At 36.5% G+C, this 21,181-nt stretch overlaps 1 protein-coding gene across 6 annotated transcripts in view; it reads right to left on the bottom strand.

The window, feature by feature from the left end:
* WDR7 (WD repeat domain 7) overlaps positions 1-21,181 on the bottom strand; it is a 391,118-nt gene that overhangs the window by 311,190 nt on the left and 58,747 nt on the right. For all 6 annotated transcript variants that reach the window (XM_027118597.1, XM_027118595.1, XM_027118593.1 and 3 more), the window contains 2 exons: positions 14,699-14,894; positions 6,451-6,665 (listed from right to left, as the gene is read on the bottom strand). In XM_027118597.1, the coding sequence (XP_026974398.1) occupies positions 6,451-6,665; positions 14,699-14,894 (411 nt within the window). The remainder of the gene's footprint in view (positions 1-6,450; positions 6,666-14,698; positions 14,895-21,181) is intronic.

Genomic DNA, 21,181 nt, shown 5'->3' with positions numbered 1-21,181 from the left:
TTATAAGTGCCCTTTTCACAGTGAATCATAAAGTCAGTTCAATCAGTACAATTTTTTTTTTTAACAGAGTGAATTCTGCAAGCAAAAAACACAGAGTATGTTCTCAGCAGGTTATATTTGACTTGTAAATTCCATTCTCTTGCCTAGTTACACAGAATACAAAGTTACTGACCTTTGCATATATAGTCCATTTTTTTCAGGGTTTTGACTAATTAGACGACAGAGAGAGAAATGGAAGGTAAAAGATAAATCATCCTGGTCAATTTTCAATTTCTTCAACCTCATCATTTTTCAATATAAATAGGGTGATTCTTATTGATACAACAATGCCCAAGATGTAACCCGGCCCAATAAAAAATTACACACAGTAGGCCTAAAAAATGAATTCCATGGCTGCAAGGGCTTTCTAGCTTTACTATTAAAATCCCATTGGCCCAAGGCGTCCACCAAGATCTCCTCACCAAGAACCAGTGTCTGGCAAATACTCTGTAGAAAAACTTGTCAAAAAGATCACCTGATATGCCCAGACATTCTTCTTGACATATTCATTTATGCATTCCTCAAATGCCATGATATGCCAGCTATGATCTCCTAGTCATTTATATCTTACAAGTCCTCAAACTTCTAATCCAATATACAACTTATTCTGAGTTTAATGAGGGATTAAAAGAAAAGAAGAAGATGACTCTACCTTCAAGGGATTATAACCACTTGCTTTTTTTAAAACAGATTACACAGCCTACTCTTCTCTTCTTCCACTGAAAATAATTTGTTATATTCACCTCCCTCTTTTCATCACTATGGATTAAACGGAAACATTTCTAATAAGGGTAAACTTTCCAACTCTATTCTCAACACCATGTCCTCTTCCATGGCCCCACCAATCACTCCCTCCACCAACAAAAGTGTTCAGTGAGCTCCCAAAGCATAAACTCTGCTCTTAACCCTGCAGCCACTGAAGGTACTAATCTTTTATTTCTCCAAAAGCAAACTTCTTCCACACATCGTGCCTCCACTTCACCTCATGCTCATTCCTAGCTCGCTGTATCCTGACTTCTGACCCAACTAATTCTACCCAAACAGCTCTTAATGATGACCAATGACTTTACTAACTCCATACGCTCTTTTTTATTCCCCGTCTTGATGTTATTTCATTGCTCTGATCAACTGTCAACCTTTACTTCCTTTACAAAGATTTGTTTTCAATTATATGTGTAAGCTAGGCCACTGGAGGTTACTTGTCCAAGGTCACCAACAGGCAGGAAGTTACAGAGATGCAATTGGAACACAGATACGCCTGTGACTAGAACTTGGGCTCTAAACCACTCCTTTGAACTACTTTTCAAAAATGAAGCAAAGACCATTCCATGGGGGAACTGTACCCACAACCTTGATATTAATAATGCCATCTTCAGATGCAGGGGTCAGCAAACTATGACCCAGGGGCCAAATCCAGCCCATTGCCTGTTTTCATAAATAAAGTTTTATTGGGAGCCAGTCCATTTACATAGTGTCTATAGCTGCTTTAATGCCATTGTAATGGCAGAGTTGAATCATTGTGACAGAGCAATATGGTCTACAAAGCCTAATTTTTTTTACTATCTAACCCTGTACAGAAAAACATTTGCCAATCTCTGTTCTAACCAAATGTCCTTTAGGTTCATCATTTGCAAATCTGAGGATAACTAACTCATCTATTTGTAATGAGAATTAAGGAGAACAGCATATCTGGAATAATCTATTGATAGTAGGCACCCCAAAATGTTAGCTGCAGTTTAGTTCAGGCACTCCATTACAGTGTTCATTTAGGAAATAAAATCCCATCCCTACTCTACCCCAGCATCATATCATTCCTTTCTTGGAGGTTGTTTGCTCCTGCCACATGTACCCCATCTCTCAACACTACACAGAAGAGGCAAATGTCTCCTGTTACAATCAACTTCAAAGCCTATGCCATGAGTTGTTTATTTCTGTTAACAGCTCCACCATTCTCCCTTTACCTAGGCTTGGATCTTGGAAATCAACCTGTTATGTCTCAAATCTTCTCTTGCTCATTTGTGAAGTCCTATTTATTCAACCTAAACAACAGCTTACAAGTTATCCCTCGTCTATATTTCCACTGCCTAATCCTTTCCAGTTCCCACACCTCTCACTATATCATCCCAGGAACATCACAATTCATTTCCCAAGTCAACATTTATAAAGTGGTCTGCATATAAGTGTCAGACATGGGAAAATCATTCTTAAACAAACAGATATCTCCTTTTAAGACTACCCAATATCGTGTCATTACTCATTGAGTTAAGTCCTCGGCTTTGCATTCGAGTTGATTCCACATGACTCCAATCTACACTTGCAAACTAACTTCACACTACATTTCCTGGGTACTTGCTATGCTCCATATACTATGTTAAGCACTGGAAATAAAAGGGGGAGAAACTCAACTCCTGTCCTCAAGAAGCTCAACAAACAAACAAAAAAATACCACACACAGGGCTTCCCTGGTGGCGCAGTGGTTAAGAATCCGCCTGCCAATGCAAGGGACATGGGTTCGAGCCCTGGTCCGGGAAGATCCCACATGCCGCGGAGCAACTAAGCCCGTGTGCCACAACTGCTGAGCCTGCGCTGTAGAGCCTGTGCTCCATAAGAGAAGCCAGCACAATGAGAGGCCCACGCACCGCAAGGAAGAGTAGCCCCCGCTCGCCGCAACTAGAGAAAAGCCCGCAAGCAGCAGCCAAGACCCAACACAGCCAAAAATAAATAAACAAAAAAAAAATTTTAAACAAAATACCACACACAAAGTGAAGTGTTCTAGGAAAGGTCTGAACCAAAAGGTGTGAGCCCAGAGAGAATGCAAGAACTATTTCTGCCACAGTGGGCAGAAGGGATGAGGGTTGAGGCTGACTTCACCATTCACAAAGAGGAGAGACATTAAAGAAGAAAACTGAGGAGGGGAAAAGAAAGACACAAAAAGAGGATGTAGGATCTTTACCATTTCTCAACTTTTTTTCTCCAAAGCAGTGCGTTTAATCCAGAGGCAATTTTGCCCCCCAGCAAGCATTTGTCAATGTCTAAAAACCTTTTTGACTGTCATGCTTAGGGGAGAGGGGGTGCTATTTGCATGCAGTGGGTAAAGGAAAAATACTTCTCTGACATCCTACAATATAAAGGACAGTCCGCCGCAGCAAAAAATTATCCAGCCCAAAAGGTCAATAGTGCTGGGGTTAAGCAACACTAGCCTAGAGCCACAAGAAACAGGAGTAAAGGAGGGCGTGGAAGTTGAGATAATTTCAGGATGTCTGAAAATACAGAGATGGCAAGGAAGGAGAATGAGTTATGCTGGGACCAACTTGCCCACCAAAACCAAACGGAGAGAATGCAAAACTGAACAGAGGGCAAAGTACCTAATAAACACTCCACATCTAGAGTCTCATGAATAGGGAGAGATTTGACTGTCAAGTCAAAACAATCAACTGTGAGAGGAATGAAGAAGAGGTGGGCAAAGAGGCTGAAGCAGAGGCTATCAGCACTTTCTGTTACACATGATCCAATTCAACAAATATTTATTGCACAGCTGCTACGAGATGTCATGGGGAAAACACAGAGATGAGATAAATAAGTCATAATTCCTGTCTGCAAGAAGACTGGATTTCATAGAGTCACAGATGTATAAAACAAACTTACAGTTACCAAGGAGGAAAGGACGGGGGGGAGATAAATTGGGAGATTGGGATTGACATATATACACTACTCTATATAAAATAGATAACTAATAAGAACCTACTGTATAGCACAGGGAACTCTACTCAATACTCTGTAATGACCTATGTGGGAAAAGAATCTAAAAAAAGAGTGTAGGGCTTCCCTGGTGGTGCAGTGGTTGAGAGTCTGCTTGCCGATGCAGGGGACACAGGTTCGTGCCCCGGTCCGGGAGGAACCCACATGCCGCAGAGCGGCTGGGCCCATGAGCCATGGCCGCTGAGCCTGCGCGTCCGGAGCCTGCGCTCCGCAACAGGAGAGGCCACAACAGTGAGAGGCCCGCGTACCACAAAAAAATAAAAAAAGAGTGTATATATGTATAAATGATTCACTTTGCTGTACACCTGAAACTAACACAACATTGTAAATCAACTATACTCCAATAAAAATTAATTTAAAAAAAAAGAAGACTGGATTTCAGTAGGAAGAATTAGGTAAGTATATATGTTATTATAATACAAGGAGAAATATAAGATACACGTCATAAGTGGAATACACAGGGTTTTGAGTACACACACCTTCCAAAGATTAGATGCAATAATAAAGGATAATTCTACTTAACACCTTCTTGCTCTTCCAGTGAAAGGAAAAAAAAAAAAAATCACAGGACAGTAAATTATCTTTGCTTGTAAAGCTGTATATGTCTGGCATAATTAACCTAATTAACAATGTAAAATATTTGTTTCCAAATAGTCCAGTTGCTAACACTACTCTAACAAGGGAAAACAAGGATACTTTATATAGAGTATTCCCATAGAGGTTTCACTTTCCGTTGAGAGACCCATGAAAAAAAATCAGATCCAATACCCTAGAGTAAGTCCTGTACCACAGAGAGGCTCTTAGTTATGTTTGGTTACTTTTTTTTTAACTTTGCGTGGGCTTCATTTCTCTTGAGGTTAGAAAGCCATCCAGAGGATGGCTCTTTAAATATTCCCCTCAGAAGGAGACTCTAAGTCAACATGAGAAAATAGTTAGAGAAATCCCTAATGGTCCAGCCAACATACATTTTTCATAAAGTGATTATCCTCCTGCAGCCTCAGCTTCCTAAGCCTTTTCCCCTCCTATAATTGTTTTCCTTGTAGGCCAGGCAACAATTACCACTGCTACAAGACTGAGGAGGTTCACGAGCAATATATTTTACAATACATAAGTGTACTGTCCCTGATATCTGGTGCTTTTATCACTAATTGCACTATAAAATGTGCTATTAAAACAGGGACAAACAAGATTGTAAAAATCACATAATGGACCATGACCACTTACAAAAGCCATTCATAAATGTTACTGTACCACTTATTTTTCTTTAATTTTCTAGTTATATAATTATTTTTCCAAATTTTTACTTCTAGGGGATACCAACAAGAAAAAGAATAAATTTGCGAATTACAAAACATACATGCTTGCGCTTGAATGTATTGTTTTATAAGTTTGCTCAATATTAAAATTATATAGAACATCAGACAATGTGCCATGAACACTGAATTCCTAGGGAACATCCACATGACCTCTTCAAAGAAATTATAGGCATGGCAAATGCATTTAAGCCTGATTTCTATTCAAACTTTAGAGCATGGAACAGAAAGCACGAAAAAATATCACAGAAGGATTTCACAATTCTAATCTATGAAAATACAATATAACAAAGCCAATAGAACATTAATATTTTGGGGAAAGACAGAATGATCAAATATTACTGCCAATTACTGGAGGGTATGGGTCAGTGGAGCTGCCTATAGTATTTCGTATGTCATTAGCACTCGCTAACTCACGGGCAAATTTTCAAGTTTGTAGATGACCCTTTCAACCTCTTTGTTATTTATTCCACATCTCATCATCTAAAAAATAGGAATCAGAAGAGAGAATGAAAATAAAGGTATTTGGTTACCCATTCATAATTCTAATGAATTCTAAGATGCAAGTAGGAATTTTAGTAGTGATTCAGATAAAATACTGGGATGGTCTCTAGGATTCATTTATCCATTACCAGAGACAAACTAGTTCTAATAATACCACAGAACACAAATACCACAAACAAAATAGTGACTAGTCTCTACAAAACTAAACACAAGTAGCCAATTAACGAAGTGGGGTTGACTGTTCTTCTTTTAGTAGGAAAATCTTCTGTTAACTGAAGAAGTAACAGATGCATTGATTTTAAGTGTCAGTAAGGAAAGTGTGATTGAGCTTCAGTCTTGCAGAAAAATGCCAGCACTTGTGCAACCTCACCATACTTACTCTCACATATTTTCTTAAATCTTTAAATGGCCCCACCTTAATAAAATCAGAACGTACTTTTAAAATAAAAGATAAGCCACAATTAGAAACATCCAAATTATGCCTAAATTGTTACTTTTTCCTCCTGAAGATATTAGCTCGTGCTCAACCTTTCTACAGGAAGACCGTCAGAAAGTCAGAAAGACAGATTATACATAAAACGTTTGCTCTAATTTCAGAAACTGAAGTCACTTAAGTCTGTTGGAATCATTTTAAAACAGTTTGAATGGTAAGAACAAGTCACTTTTTCAGACTGCCAAATACGTGAAATACTTAAAAACTGTGTTGGAAAACCTAAATAAAAACCAGAAGCTTATTTTTCACCCGTGTCATCTCCCAAAAATGATTCCCTAAGACATGCCAAAGCTGCATTATTAAATGAAGTTGAATGGACATGAGCCCACATACAAAACTTACTTTGTCAGATGCCTCAGAAGCCAAGAGGTTAGTCGCAAGAGTTTGTAGCTTATGATGGGCCATGTTTTTAAGAGCAGCAAGACTGCGTCGTGTCATAGCTTGTTTTAAGTTGACTGCTGGGTGACTAAGTGAGTCAACGGCAGCGGGAGCTGCTTCATCACAAGCATTCAGTATCTCTACTGCTGTGATCCCCATCACACACCGGTCCAGTGCACCTGGAAGACATATATATTCACAATCATTACACAACTCTGGAAGACTCTAAGTCAATTTTTAGGAAAGGAAAATGCATGGACATTTTTAAATGTAGGAATATGTTTTATCAGTGCCTCCCAGAAACATTTTCTTGTTTATTTCCTTCCTCTAATGATCTTCCACGTAGCATTACCTTAATCATTTCCTTTTCCGTAAGGCCCTACCACAACTTCCCAATAAACTCAAGTTCAGAGCCAAGATTTCAACAATTTCCTCCAGGCTTTTCTACTTTCTTTCCACTTCCAAGATGGTCTCCTTGATCATGCCACATCATTAGTCTATTACAAACAGCAATTTCTATAATTTTACCTTCCTCTAAAGCTATATGTCAATCTTATAGAATCAATTCAACACTAGTTGAATTCAACTCTCCACCTACTCTGCACCTTACAATGAAGATGGACATGAATGATGAACATACTAAAAGATCCACTTGAATTTCCTGACCACTGATCTTGGTGGGCCCTTAATAGTGACCACATTTCCACAGACCTTTCGTTTTCCTACTCTCCTAGTTCATTATTCCACTTTCTTTCTCTTCCAATCCCACCATTCCATTTCCTGCCCTCATCTGGATGAAAGTTTTGTTTCTTATTTCACAGAGAAAGAAGCAATTAAAAAAGAAGTTCCACAAACTCCCATTACCACATCTCCAGTCACATTACTCAATAATTATGAATGAACTATCCAGGCTCCTACCTAACACACCTGTGGCTTACACCCCATCCTTCTCTTGTCTGCCCAAAGACACCATGTCAACAATTCTCCTCTTTCTCTTCATCAGTTTTCCCTATCTACCAGATCATTCCCATCAGCTTATAAACATGCAATTATTTCACCTGTTTAAAACATACACACACACACACACACACACACACACACACAGAGTTAAGCCGGGTGGGTTAACTAGGTATGTATCCCATTTTTCATAATCATACTCTAAAGAGCTGCCTATTTTTACCACCTCCAAATTTTTCTCCTCCCATCTTCCTTTGAACTTACTCAAATCAGATTTTACACCAAATGTGCACAGAACCTACTCTCCACGTTGCTCAATCTAATAGCCAGTTCTCAGTCCTCATTTTACTATCATTTACTGTCAGCAGCTCTCGATCTTCCTCTCCACTCCTTGAAACACATTTTGTCACTTGGCTTCCAGGCAACCATATCCTTTATTTTCTTCTTTTTTCTGGCAGGTCCATTTTAGTCTCCTTTGCTGGTTTTTTACATCACAGAAGCACATTTAAACCCTGGAGTGCCCCAACCATTATCAACCTACATTCCCTTGGTGATATATCCAGTGTCATGACTTTACATATCTTCTATATGCTAAGATTTCCCACATTTGTACCACCCACTCTGACTTCCCTCCTTTGAACTACAGACTCGTATATACAGTTGACCCTCATATATACAGTTGACTCATATATACAGTTGTCCCTTGAATAACACAAGGATTAGGGGCAACCAACCTTCCATGCTGTTGAAAATCCACATGTAACTATATAGTCAGCTCACCGTATCCACAGTTATACCTGCAGATTCAACCAACTGCAGATCATGTAGTATTGTGGTATTTACTATAGAAAAAAATACCCAGGCAGTTCAAACCTGTGTTGTTCAAGCATCAACTGTACAATTTACAAATCAACATCTCTACTTGAATATCTAATATTCAACTCCACTTAATATATCCAAAATCGAATTCCTGATATTCCCAAACTCTACTCCTCCTTCTGGCTTCTCAATATCTTAAAATGAATTGCATCCTTCAAGTTTCTCATGATTGAAACCCTGGAGTCATCTTTAGCCCATCTCATTCTTTTATGCTCCTCATCCAACTATCAGCAAATCCTGTTGGTTCTACCTTCAAAATATACTCATACTTCAACCACTTTTCACCAGCTCCACTGCCATCACTCTAGTGTAATAATCCACAATTGTTTATTGCCTAGGGACAACAGCATACAAGCTAATCTCCCTGCTTCCACCCTAGAGCCACCTTTAGGCTATTCTGGAGAAAAGCAGGAAAATATAATCTATAATGAGGGGAAAAATAAAATCAATAAAAACCACTGAAACAGATCTTTTTTTTAAATTAGCAGACAAAACCATTAAAAGTTATTATAATTGTACTCCAGATGTTCAAAAAGTTTGAATAGAGAGACATGGGAGATATCCAAAATCAAACCTGTAGTTTTCAAAGATGAAAACTACAATGTCTGAGATGAAAAATACACTCAATGAGAACAAAAGCATATTAGACATTGTAGAAGAAAAGCTCAGTAAACTTGAAAACATAGACTAGAAATTATAAAATGAGACACAGAAAAAATAACATTAAAAATGAAAAAATAATCCTAGAGTTGTGGGCAATTTCAAGTAGCCTAATAGGCATATAACTGGAGTCTCCAAAGAGAGAAAAGAGGGGGGATATCAAACATCAAAAACATATTTGAATAAATAATGGCCAAAAGCTTCCAAATTTGTTGAGAACTATACACCCACAGATCCAAGAAGTACAACAAACCTTAAGCACAAGAAACATGCAGAAAACTATAACTAAATGGCTCAAAACTAATAATAAAGAGAAAAACTTTTAAAAGTCAGAAAAAAACAGACACAGCATACATAGAGGAACAAAGATAAGGATGACAGCAGATTTTTTTTTTTACTGGAAATAATACTAGCAAGAAGATAGTGGAATATTGAAAGGAAAAAAACAAAAAACTATCCACCTAGAATTCTATACCCAGAAAAAAAAATCTTCAAAATGATGGTGAAATAAAAAATTTTTCAGATATACAGAAGCTGAAAGAATCACCCACAGTCATGCACTACAAGAAATATTAAATATTAGGCAAAAGGGAAATCATTCCAGATGGAAATCTGGATCTACACAAAGCAATGAAGAGCAACAGAAATGGTAACTACAGGGGAAAATATGTAAAATTTTGTTTCTATATTCAAATTTCCTTAAAAGATAATATACTGTTTAAACAAATAAGCAAATAGAAAGAAATAATGTTCCAAATGAATGAAAACCATGAGCAACAATATGGGTGGTACAAAAGACAAGAAGTGGTAGACAGTGACCCAATTATTCTTGATTAGAACTATTCTTCACACAGAGTAACATGTCTGTGTAAAAGAACAGTAAGAGATAAGACAAAGGTAGGAGTGTACCACACTGCGGAGGGCCTTTTCTTAAAGGCTACGTGAACTAAAATTACTTATGTTTTTTTCATTAAGACAGTGGCATGAACCAAGTGTGATTGTTATTGTTTTACTTCCTATGATTAATTTGCCAACAGAGTACAGGATGGATTAGAAGGTAGAAATAGAGGACAGAGAAACCAATAAAGATAACCTAGGTGTGAAAAAATATAGCCCGATATAAGAATAGTACACTGGAAAGAAAAAAGGGAGGGGAGGAGTACCTAATGGGAAGGACTTAGTAATTAACTGCACAGAGGACTTATGAGGAGGAAAGTAGAAAAGATAGTCATATTTCCACTCTAACAACCTCTTCCTTCAAAATTTCAAAGTGAATCCAAAGGGAGAAAAGAAACTGATTATACTTAGTTTTACTGAGATTTTAGAAAAGTACCTATTTTTTCTTAACCATTTCAGCCTTTGTGTCTTTGCCTATCCTATCTTATGTTATTGTTGTAATAGAATGAAAAACAAAAACATAGAAGATATAGAAAAGTTGATGATGTAATGCCATATGCTGTGAAACAGAAACATAAAATCAAATCTCTATTGTATTAAACCCTGCAGGCAAAAGGTCAAATATGTGAAGAAAATACTTGCTACTAAACCCTTTATTAATAAAAAAAGACTGGACTGAAGTACCACCTCCTGATTCTCTTTGGTTATTTTAGTAACAAAACCATCAATATAAATAAATCAAAATTAATTTTTTTTGATATCCATGCTTTATATATGTTGCTTTATACATGTTGTACCAGTAGACAAATATACATTAGTTCATATTCTCTGTTATATTTTATTGGATAAACTAAGTTTTAAAAAATGATTCAAACACATATTTCATGAAGTTATTGCAAAAACAGGAATATTTAAGAAAACTTGGAGGGACAGAAAATAAATGAAAAGAAAAAAGATAACAGAACAAAGTAAATTGGTTAAGACTTCACACACTAATTTCTAATAATATTTGGCAATCACTATTGGCGTTTGCATTTGTACAAGAACACCTAATAACTGTCCCTCTAGGAATAGGTATATGATGAATCACTTTTATTATGTAGCAAAGATGATAAAAATGTGCAGATAAGAATGGTGTTAAGGCTTGGAAATAGTCATATAAGAAGAACGTCTTGTAGCACCAGTCATTACTTTAAAGCATGCCACTGTTTCCCAAATAGACAAGATTTTGACCTCATCATAGGCCTGTGAGAACACCACTGCATGCTTACTGGGAACATCAAATGTGAAGAATGGAGAGTTGATCCCTACAGAACATAACTCCATGGAGAAGCAGCCACCATCTAGGCCAGTTGACCCACTTTTAATAAGTTCCTAAATAGGAGTCAAGAGGTCCAGCCAGCCAAATCTTGTTGCTAGTTGTTTGACTAATTTTCTAACTACCCAGAGACGTGAAAGAATAATAATTTCCATGGCCTCTACAACACTATTTAGCACTACTGCATATAATTAAGATGGTACAATAAAAGAACAAAAGACTCTGGACCTCTACCTCTGTAATTAAGTTTTATATTACTAGCTTCAACTTCATGTCATTAGGAAATAAACACTGAAAATAAAAACTACCCATTTGAAGGGAAAAACAACTAAAAGAAAATGCTGCATAAAAGCATAGTCAAGACATTTTTAAGTGTTTTTAAGCTAGAAACATCAGTATAATTCAAAATGGCAAACAGAAAACTGCACAAAATGCATGTGTAATTTTAATGTAATATGGCTTCACTTGTAAAAATACATTCCCAAAACACTAAGTAGAGGGGCAAAGTATCTTCTCAGAGTTTAAATACATTTCATACATCAAACCTTGGCCAAATCTGATTTATTTTGCTTCATTTTTTATTTATTTAATAAATAAATAATGTCAATACCTTCAGGATGTGCCTTACTGGCTCCTCAGGGACCTTTATATCACTAGCTAAAGCCTGAACAGCAAGAAGGAAAAAGAGTGTACACCTCCTATTATGGTTGAAGTCCAAAATTTATTCTGCTTCTCTATCTTTATCTTGATTTAAGAATGCCATTACTGACTGATCATTTACCAAAATCCTCCTGAAGGTCAGAAGATAATTGTTAAATTGCAATATTATGTATTGGGCTTAATTATAATAAACTGGTTATAAAAATAACATCCTCCAGTACACATACAGTCAGGAGCTATTTGTCATTTCATACTAGGGAAACTACTGAAAAAGTAACATTGTCTTCCAGTAAGGTCTCATTTGTAAAGAAGTTCATATTCTTTGTAGATGTATTTAAAGTATCTGAAGTAGTCAAGTATCATATATTTAAGCACCTAAGAAATTCAGGAAAATGATACTCTTCCTTTATCATATTAATTTAATGTTTTAAGTCCTACACATGTTTACCATACTCTTGTATTTAAAATATATCAATTGCTAATTTAATATGTATAGTATTTTAAAATAGTGTTTTATAACTATCATCACTATAACTTACTTTAATACTAATTCTCATAGAAAATATTTCTTTGTAAGTAAGGTCATATCCCCAAGCTCAATAAAGTAACAAGCATATTTGTTAAATAACAATAATAGGAAATATACACATATGCAAGTATACACACGAACTTAAAGTACGCAAACATACATGGATACACATTTACATTACATCTACTATACACAAGGTAAATATTCTCTCATTTTATTCTCCCAGAAACACTATAAAATGGCAACTATTATTATCTTTATTTTACAGATGAGTAAATTGAGAGACTTGCCATAGATCACAGTGCTATCAAATGGTTGATCTTAAAGATTTTTTTCTTTTTTGATGTGGACCATTTTTAAAGTCTTTATTGAATTTGTCACAATACCGTTTCTGCTTTATGTTTTGGTTCCTCAGCCATGAGGCATGTGGGATCCCAGCTCGCCGACCAGGGATGGAACCCACACCCCCTGCATTGGAAGGAGAAGTCTTAACCACTGGACCAACAGGGAAGGCCCTCAAATGGTTGATCTTAAATTCAAACCAAGGAGTCTGACTCCAGAGCCCAAGACAAACTCTGTATGTAGTTGACCTTGAACAACACAGGTGTGAACTGCACGGGTCCACATACACACAGATTTTTTTCAACAGTAAATACTACAGTACCACAAAATCCACGGTCATTTGAATCCAAGGATGGGAAATGTCGGATATGGAGGAAACATGGGAATGGAGGGCCACCTTTAAGTTATACACGGTTTTTCAACTATGCAGAAGGTGAGTGCCCTAACCCTCACATTGTTCAAGGGTCAACTGTATTTAGTTTGTAGGGTGGACCAAACCAGCAAACATGAAACAGTGCTGCTCAGCAGACAGGATGAAACAAAAAGGAACACAAAAGTAAGATACAAAATTATACATGTAATATGACAGCAATTCTGTTTTTAAAAATGCACAGAAATAAGACTAAAGAGAAATATGCCCAAATTCACCACTGAGTAATGGGATTTGAGTTCATCTTTCTTTTCTAACACTTTTGTGCTTTCAAAATTTGACAAAAAAGTAAGAAACTCTTTTACAATCAGACGAGAAAAAGAAATGTTAAACACAAAAGCAAAGAAGTCTGACACTCTTCAAGAACGCTTCCTCTTGTCAAAATTGCCTACGTAGTACCAGATAAAACCAGAACTATAAATGAAAGATACCTGAAGATTATGGCTACTTGCTCCAAAAAGACCTAGGAACACTCCCTCCTGCACCACAGCACAAGCAAAAAAATATATATATTCTGATTTCAAAAAGGACTATTTAAAAACAAAAATGAAAAAAGCTTCATGAAGAAAAAAATAGTAGAAATATTATATAGCACAATTAGGAATGTAAAGAAAGGTTTTAATCACTGATAGATGATGACTCAGGATAGTAAAACTAGAATAAGCTGTGTTTTTAAAAGCCCAAACTAATAAACATTTAGTTACATACTTCAAAATTTCTCAGGGAAAACCATAAGATTCTGTGTATAAATCTTATATATCATGACCTATACCTTTAAGCTAAACATTACTTGTTCTGTATCATGCCACATACATAAAATTTCTGAACCTTGAAATTTTTTTTTTTTTTTTTTTTTTTTTTTTGCGGTATGCGGGCCTCTCACTGTTGTGGCCTCTCCCGTTGCGGAGCACAGGCTCCAGACGGGCAGGTTCAGCGGCCACGGCTCACGGGCCTAGCCGCTCCACGGCATATGGGATCTTCCCAGACCGGGGCACGAACCCATGTCCCCTGCATCAGCAGGCGGACTCTCAACCACTGCGCCACCAGGGAAGCCCTGAACCTTGAAATTTTAAATGTTCTCTCTAGAACTTAAAACTTTCATTTCAATTACCTCCTTCTATTAACGGCCCTGTATGGTTTTTCTGCTTTTCAAATAGAAGATAATTTTATCTTTTTCCACTGTTTCTGAACTTGAGACAAAAATGGTTCCTTGATCTTACAATTTGCCCATGAATTATATAGAAATCACTTACTTGTCTGGTGTCTGCATGCCTGTCCTAATCTGTATACTGTCATCAACCACATTCCTCTAAAGATCAGTGAACTACTCTGCAAGTGTTCCAGATAGTACAACAAATAAGAGGACATCTAAATACTTCTTTGTTGATAATGATAAGAACACTTATAAAAAGCAGTGGTGAGAAATAAAAGTAGCAAACTTTTGACCTCTCAGGGGTTTTTTCCTCATATAAAAGATTTTTCATTTAGGAAGTCAAATATACTCATTTAATTTTCTAGTCTCTCTCAACATTTTTCTTACCGGTATCCATTTGCCAGACATACACGGAGCCGTCTGAACATCCCACTACTAGGTAATCGTCAGAAGGCCTCCACTTGATTACTTGAATGGGGAAAAGATGACGAGATGCCAGCATAATGCATTTTTTCTCTCGCAAACTTAGAAGTCCTACCGAGTGGTCACTGGCTACAGAGCAGATGCAGTGCTGCACTCTTGCCTGAAAAGAAGAATAAATCTTAATTACACTTAGATTAGATTCAGAAGAAAATGGATCTTGTCCTCAATTAAATCAAAATTAATTATACATTCACTGCTGCTGAAAACACTAACCACGACATTAGGATGTGTCGACAATTTTCTTCTTTTATATTATACATAAAACGCCTAGTTCAATCATCACAACACTTTGAAAAATACTAAATTAACACTAGATTAAAGAAGAGAAAGATGCCTAGGAAAATCTGCTGTTTAAATTTGAAGATGACCTTACTAAAAATAATTGCTATATATGAACAGGCAAAGCTGGAAAAAAATTGATCTGTTATTATGTGCTCCCTTTCCACTGTCTGAACTTCCCTTTGCTAGCAGCTAGAGCTGCTTTCTGCAGTGCTTCTTTCTGTTTGTGACTCTATCATTTAGACCCATGCTCTTCCCTGCTCCTTTGCTCAGAAACAATACCCTCAAGGTCCCTCTGCCACAAGCATTTCTTAAGAGCCACCGATAGTTTGTATCACCTGTAGATGTGTTTCACAGCTTCTGTCTCTAATGCCAGCAGGCACACCACCTCAGCTAACATACAAGAGCCCAATAAACATCCTGCTCTGTACTTCCTGCTCATCTCTAGCTTGCGCCCTTCCATTCCTTTTTAGAACAAGATGGAATATAATAGAAATAATCAAAGATGGTAAAGATTTTCACTAGCATCAGAGAACTGAATCCATAATCTAGAAAATTAAAAATTAACGTCTTTATAGGTTTGGAAGACAATTTACAAGCAACTTACAACTTTGAGTGATTTATTAGACTGTGCTTCCGGTTCACACTGAGGTGAAACCATATGAAAACAGCCATCTGAAGCTCCGTACTGTGTAAATTGTGGCTATTTACTGAGGATGAGGCCCACGGCACCACATACATATTATCCCTTCTGTGGGATCCAGAGGAGAAACTTCTCAAACGTCACCCAGCTGGGCTTTGCCTAAGCAGACGTTTTTTAGCTAAAGAATGATATATCTCCCTGATTGGTCCATCTCAATGGGAAACGTTGACAGGTATCAGATGAAAAAGAGTGGGGCGGGGTGGGGGGGCGTGTGTGTGTGACCACATGTGCATGGGAAACACGTTACAGTTGTTTTTGTCCATAGAACCTCTAAGAAACTTTAACATGCTAACATGAATATAATCTCATTTGACCATCATCTTTTTTTTTGTAACATCTTTATTGGCATATAATTGCTTTACAATGGTGTGTCAGTTGCTGCTGTATAACAAAGTGTATCAGCTACATATACATATATCCCCATATCTCCTCCCTCTTGCATCTCCCTCCCACCCTCCCTATCCCACCCCTGTTCTATGCGGCTGCTTCCCACTAGCTATCTATGTTACACTTGGTAGTGTATATATGTCGATGCTACTCTCTCACTTCGTCCCAGCTTACCCTTCCCCCTCTCCGTGTCCTCAAGTCCATTCTCTACATCTGCATCTTTATTCCTGTCTAGGGCAGGACAGGAATAAAGACCATCATAATCTTATAAGACGTAGTTTTTGAGGAACAGACTTTGGGGAAAGCTGCTACAATGGATTCCTTCAATGTTTTGGATACTAAGAAACTTAGGACTGAATTTTCTATCCATGACTGTGGGGTGCGTGGGCATACATTTCTGAATGTGGACCCTAGGTGGTCTCGTCTACTTTTTCTTTCATTTTCTCTTCACCATGATTTAGCTTTATTTTTAACTAACTGAATAATGTTTATTTTTGTGAACAACCTAAAATCAATTTTTGAATGAGGCAGAGCATTAATTTTAAAAAAGAGAGTCAGATTTAACTATTTACTTTGTTCTTAAATTCAGGTGTTTTAATCTTTGGTTCTGTTAGCTTGTACGTTTTCTTTCATAATGATTTAAAAACTATAATCAGCATAGTAGGTATTTATTAATTTTAAAAGTTAAGAAAACTAAGTTCAGGAAGATCATGTTATAAACTTCTACTAAAACAACATATAGAATTTTCTTAAGCATTTGTTAAGCTTATTTATTTCATGCTACCTGATAAGCATTCAATGGAAACATAAAACATGATTTCTTTCTTTAAAAAGACATTAAGGACTGAGGAGTAGCTGACTATGGCATGCAAAACTTTGCTTTGTAATTAAGCAATAAGTCAAAATAAAGTGGCAAACTACAAAAATATCACTTAAATATAGGCAATGTTAGAATAAAACGTGGCAGAAATATAACATGATGCCTTTATTTTCAGTTATTGTACTTCACACCACATAAAATACTTTTGAGTGGGCTTCTCTGGTGGCGCAGTGGTTAAGAATCCGCCTGCCAATGTTCAAGCCCTGGTCCGGGAAGATCCCACATGCCACGGAGCAACTAAGCCCATGCCATGCGCCACAACTACTGAGGCTACACTCTAGAGCCCGAGAGCCACAACTACTCAGCCCGCGTGCCACAACTACTGAAGCCCGCGTGCCACAACTACTGAAGCCCACGCGCCTAGAGCCTGTGCTCCACAACAAGAGAAGCCACTGCAATGAGAAGCCTGCACACCTCTACGAAGAGTAGCCCACGCTCACTGCAACTAGAGAAAGCCCGTGTGCAGCAACAAAGACCCAACACAGCCAAAAATAGATAAATAAAATAAATAAATATTAAAATAAATAAAAATATTTTTGAGTTTCACCAGATGTACGTTGCTAAGCAAGGATAACAGACAGTCTAATACAATGGAGGCTTTGCATTTCTACAGATAATCATTAATACTGACTTTGTATTTATCATATATATCCATCACTCAATATACAAAAAAGGATGATTGCTACGTTAATGGTTAACTATTTTCTATTTTCCAACACGAGTCTGCTAAAAAATGGTCATTTTATTTATTTTTCTCATCAGAGAAATAAATGTAATAGTAATCTTTTTCTCTGTGTATGAGTCACTAAAAAGAATGAGTCCTAAACGGCATTCCTTTTCATCTATTCACATCTTTTAATCAGGCACTGATCTGCCACAGTACTCACCCCTGTCACTACTTTTGATTCTGCTATGACTCACAAGCTCTCTGAAATCTTTAAAATGAGTTAATCCTTAATTAATGCGGTAGACCTAACTAGCCGACTTGCCAGTCCCCAAGTTGACAATAATTTCATTAATGTTCACATAATTCTTGTCATTCCTTTTCATAGAGAAAACGAGGCATGAGTCAGGGTGAAGTTTGTTTGTTTTTAAAAGGTGATTTTTTACCAATCTTCTTTACTATGTTTGGTGTTTTTCAAATTATGTTCTGCTGGTAGATCTCAACACCTGAGGTGACAGCAAAACTACTGAGAAGCACTGACCCACGTGTTCTCTCTCTGCCAAATATCTCATACTGCAGTTTATAACCTACCAGAGAGAGGACTGCAGACTTAAGCAAACAAAAAAGGCTTCCCTATTCCCACGAGGAACTTGACCTCCGGCACCAACTCCTCATAAGTTTCGCCTTCAGAACTTTCACCCTTGCCATTTATATGAGGTGGATAATTTTTTAAAATTCAAGAAAATGCAATCCAACCTCATAAAAAGATTTAAAAGCTCTACTTCATGTTATCTCTCTTATTAGTAAAAACAAAGAACATACAAAGCTAATATTAAATAATATTATAGGGTGTATTTTAAAAAGTAGATTATGGGATGTAATTTTCTGAAGGAAAAAATGACTGAATTCCAAAAATTCTAGCTTTTCAGTCCCACATGACGCGTTCTCTTCTAACATATATATTTACATCAATATCTTTTAAAGAATAGTTCTGTTCTTCATTTGTATAGTGCAATAATGATGAAAACTGACAAATGACATGCCTCATCCGCAAAAAAATGTTTGGCCCCAAACAAAAATGTTATACCTTCCATGTAAATGAAAATAAGCATCTGAAGAGTTAAGTCTAGCTTTACTGTAATGAACAACGGTCTGGAAATAGCCAAAATAATCAAGACTGAAAACAAACAAAAAAAATCAATATTACTAAGTCCAAGAAAGCACAGTTATTAGAGGTACTTAACTCACAAGAAAAGATGGTTCTCTGCTTTTTAAATATGGATTTAAATAAATCTAATTTTTCTTCTTTCAAGAAACTGCTAGTCCAACTCGTGTGAAGAAAACTGGCCTAGAGTGGAAATGGCCCAATACAGTAAATCCTCATTAATTTTGATTCCCCTAATTAATTCTGAGTTGATGGTTACCTTCACAGGCTCTGTGAAAACAAATTAATGGTATAAACAAAGCAAATGTCTAGCTTATTTAAATGTAAAAGGGAAAAAGACCATTCTCAAGCACCACTTTGGTATTAATTTTAATTCAAACAATGAACAGAGTAATGATAAATAATTCTCAGCTACCTGTTAAATGAAAGCACTTAAAAGATTTGCTGAAACACAATTAACTTGGTTTCTCCTTATCTGCGCTCAAAACTATTGAAGAAGCACTTCTTAAAGAATATTAGATAACACCAAACTCTCTTTGATTTAGATGCAGCGTCCTCACAAATGAGTTGAATTAGCATAATTCTTTTATTATTAAATTATTAAATTCTAGACATCTTGGTTACTGAACACTTACTTCACCCACAATGACTGATTCTATAATTTATTAATTCCATTCTACTTCGCGTTCTTCCATCTCAACCTGAAAAAGTTACCTAAACATGACTTAACATGGAGGATGTTTTTATAAGACATTTAAATTGTGTAATTAGAATAATAATACAAGAAATAAAAAATGTGAACCTCGTATCTTTAACTAAATTATCTGAAAAGTATTTATGTTCCAAACTTGTTCAATCACACACTTATTCATTTAAAAAACTCTGTAATATATTCTCACTATATGTATATTTATACATTGTATATGTACTTTGTGCCAATATATCATGTACATTGTAAAACATGCACAGAATATATACTTTAAAAGGATGACTCAGTTTAAATAAACAAATTTAAGATAAAATGAAATATTTTCTTAAATGTCTTGCTAATGTTAATAACTTTATATTAGCATTAGCCAATACCTCAAAGCACTGTATCTTTAGAAAGTTTTCACTGTTAACAATAGTAGATGTAAACACATATTTTATATAATCATGAATTTTGTGGCTGCCTTCTTGTCAGATTGATCAAATGATCATTGTTTGAACCTCGTTACGTAGTTAATGAAAAGATATTTCATTTTCATCGGAAAGACTTCCATCACTATTTTCTCTGCCCATTTTGTGATGGTTAGGTTAAGACCTATACAGTATAATCTGCAACTCTCTGAAGCAAACATATTTTCATTGGAAGCACACCTGGTGAGGGCACTGAGGTCGCCCTCCTGGAGGTGGCAGGCCCACTCTTGGCCCAGGTGATATGTGCCCATCTGATGTATGAAGCAAGTGAGGCACCAATGTCCTTCCATCTAGTAAATGTTCATAAGCTCAATTTGTTAAGGTTTAAAAAAAAAGAAAGAAGAGCTTTAATATTTTATTCCCATGCCCCAGTTAACTGTCTCACAGATTCCACTTTAACACCCACTGCTATCAACTGACTTAAAGAGTGTAACATACATATACCATTAAAAAAAATTTTTTTTTGTTATGGAACAGAACTTGTACAGCATGGATTGAGCATCTGATCAACTTGGTCAGTACTTTACAGGTGAAAATTATTCAAAATCATGTTCCAAACACTGTATTAGTTCTTCCCTAGAAGGAAAATGCACCAATGTTATCAAAAGGTAATTAAAAGCAGGAGAAACAAAAAGCAACAGAATATTTAACCATATTTAATATTTACTTTGATTTGGTAAAAAAATTAATTGGGGCAGGGAAAGTGAGGAAGATACCAGATCAAAACAAATAAATACATTCCAAGACCAATTATTATTTTTCAAGCAATTCTGATCCTCAACCAAGTAAGCGCTCACTGAATTTGCCAGTAAATAATCCTCACGGTACATTAGTGCTGAGCAGGGGAATGCCACAAGCTATCACAAGATCTGACAGAGTCAGAATGTACCACCTAGGTCATCCAGCCTGACCTTACACATTTTACAAGACTTCATTTTAAATCATTCCCAGAAACCTCTTATGTAACCTGTTCCTAAGCATTTGCCATGAATTACAGAAACTAGAGACAGCTAGTTTATCCCACACACTAGCTCTCTGGGGAGATGATTCTGCTTTCCAACAGTTCTCAGTGTAAATTATATATGTGTGTGTGTGTGTGTGTGTGTGTGTGTGTGTGTGTGTGTGTGTGT

Source organism: Aethalodelphis obliquidens, unplaced genomic scaffold (assembly GCF_003676395.1).
Source record: "Aethalodelphis obliquidens isolate GAN/ISIS:26980383/991018 unplaced genomic scaffold, ASM367639v1 scaffold19, whole genome shotgun sequence".
Classification (NCBI taxonomy): Eukaryota; Metazoa; Chordata; class Mammalia; order Artiodactyla; family Delphinidae; genus Aethalodelphis; species Aethalodelphis obliquidens.
This window is presented reverse-complemented; position numbering and strand designations above follow the sequence as displayed.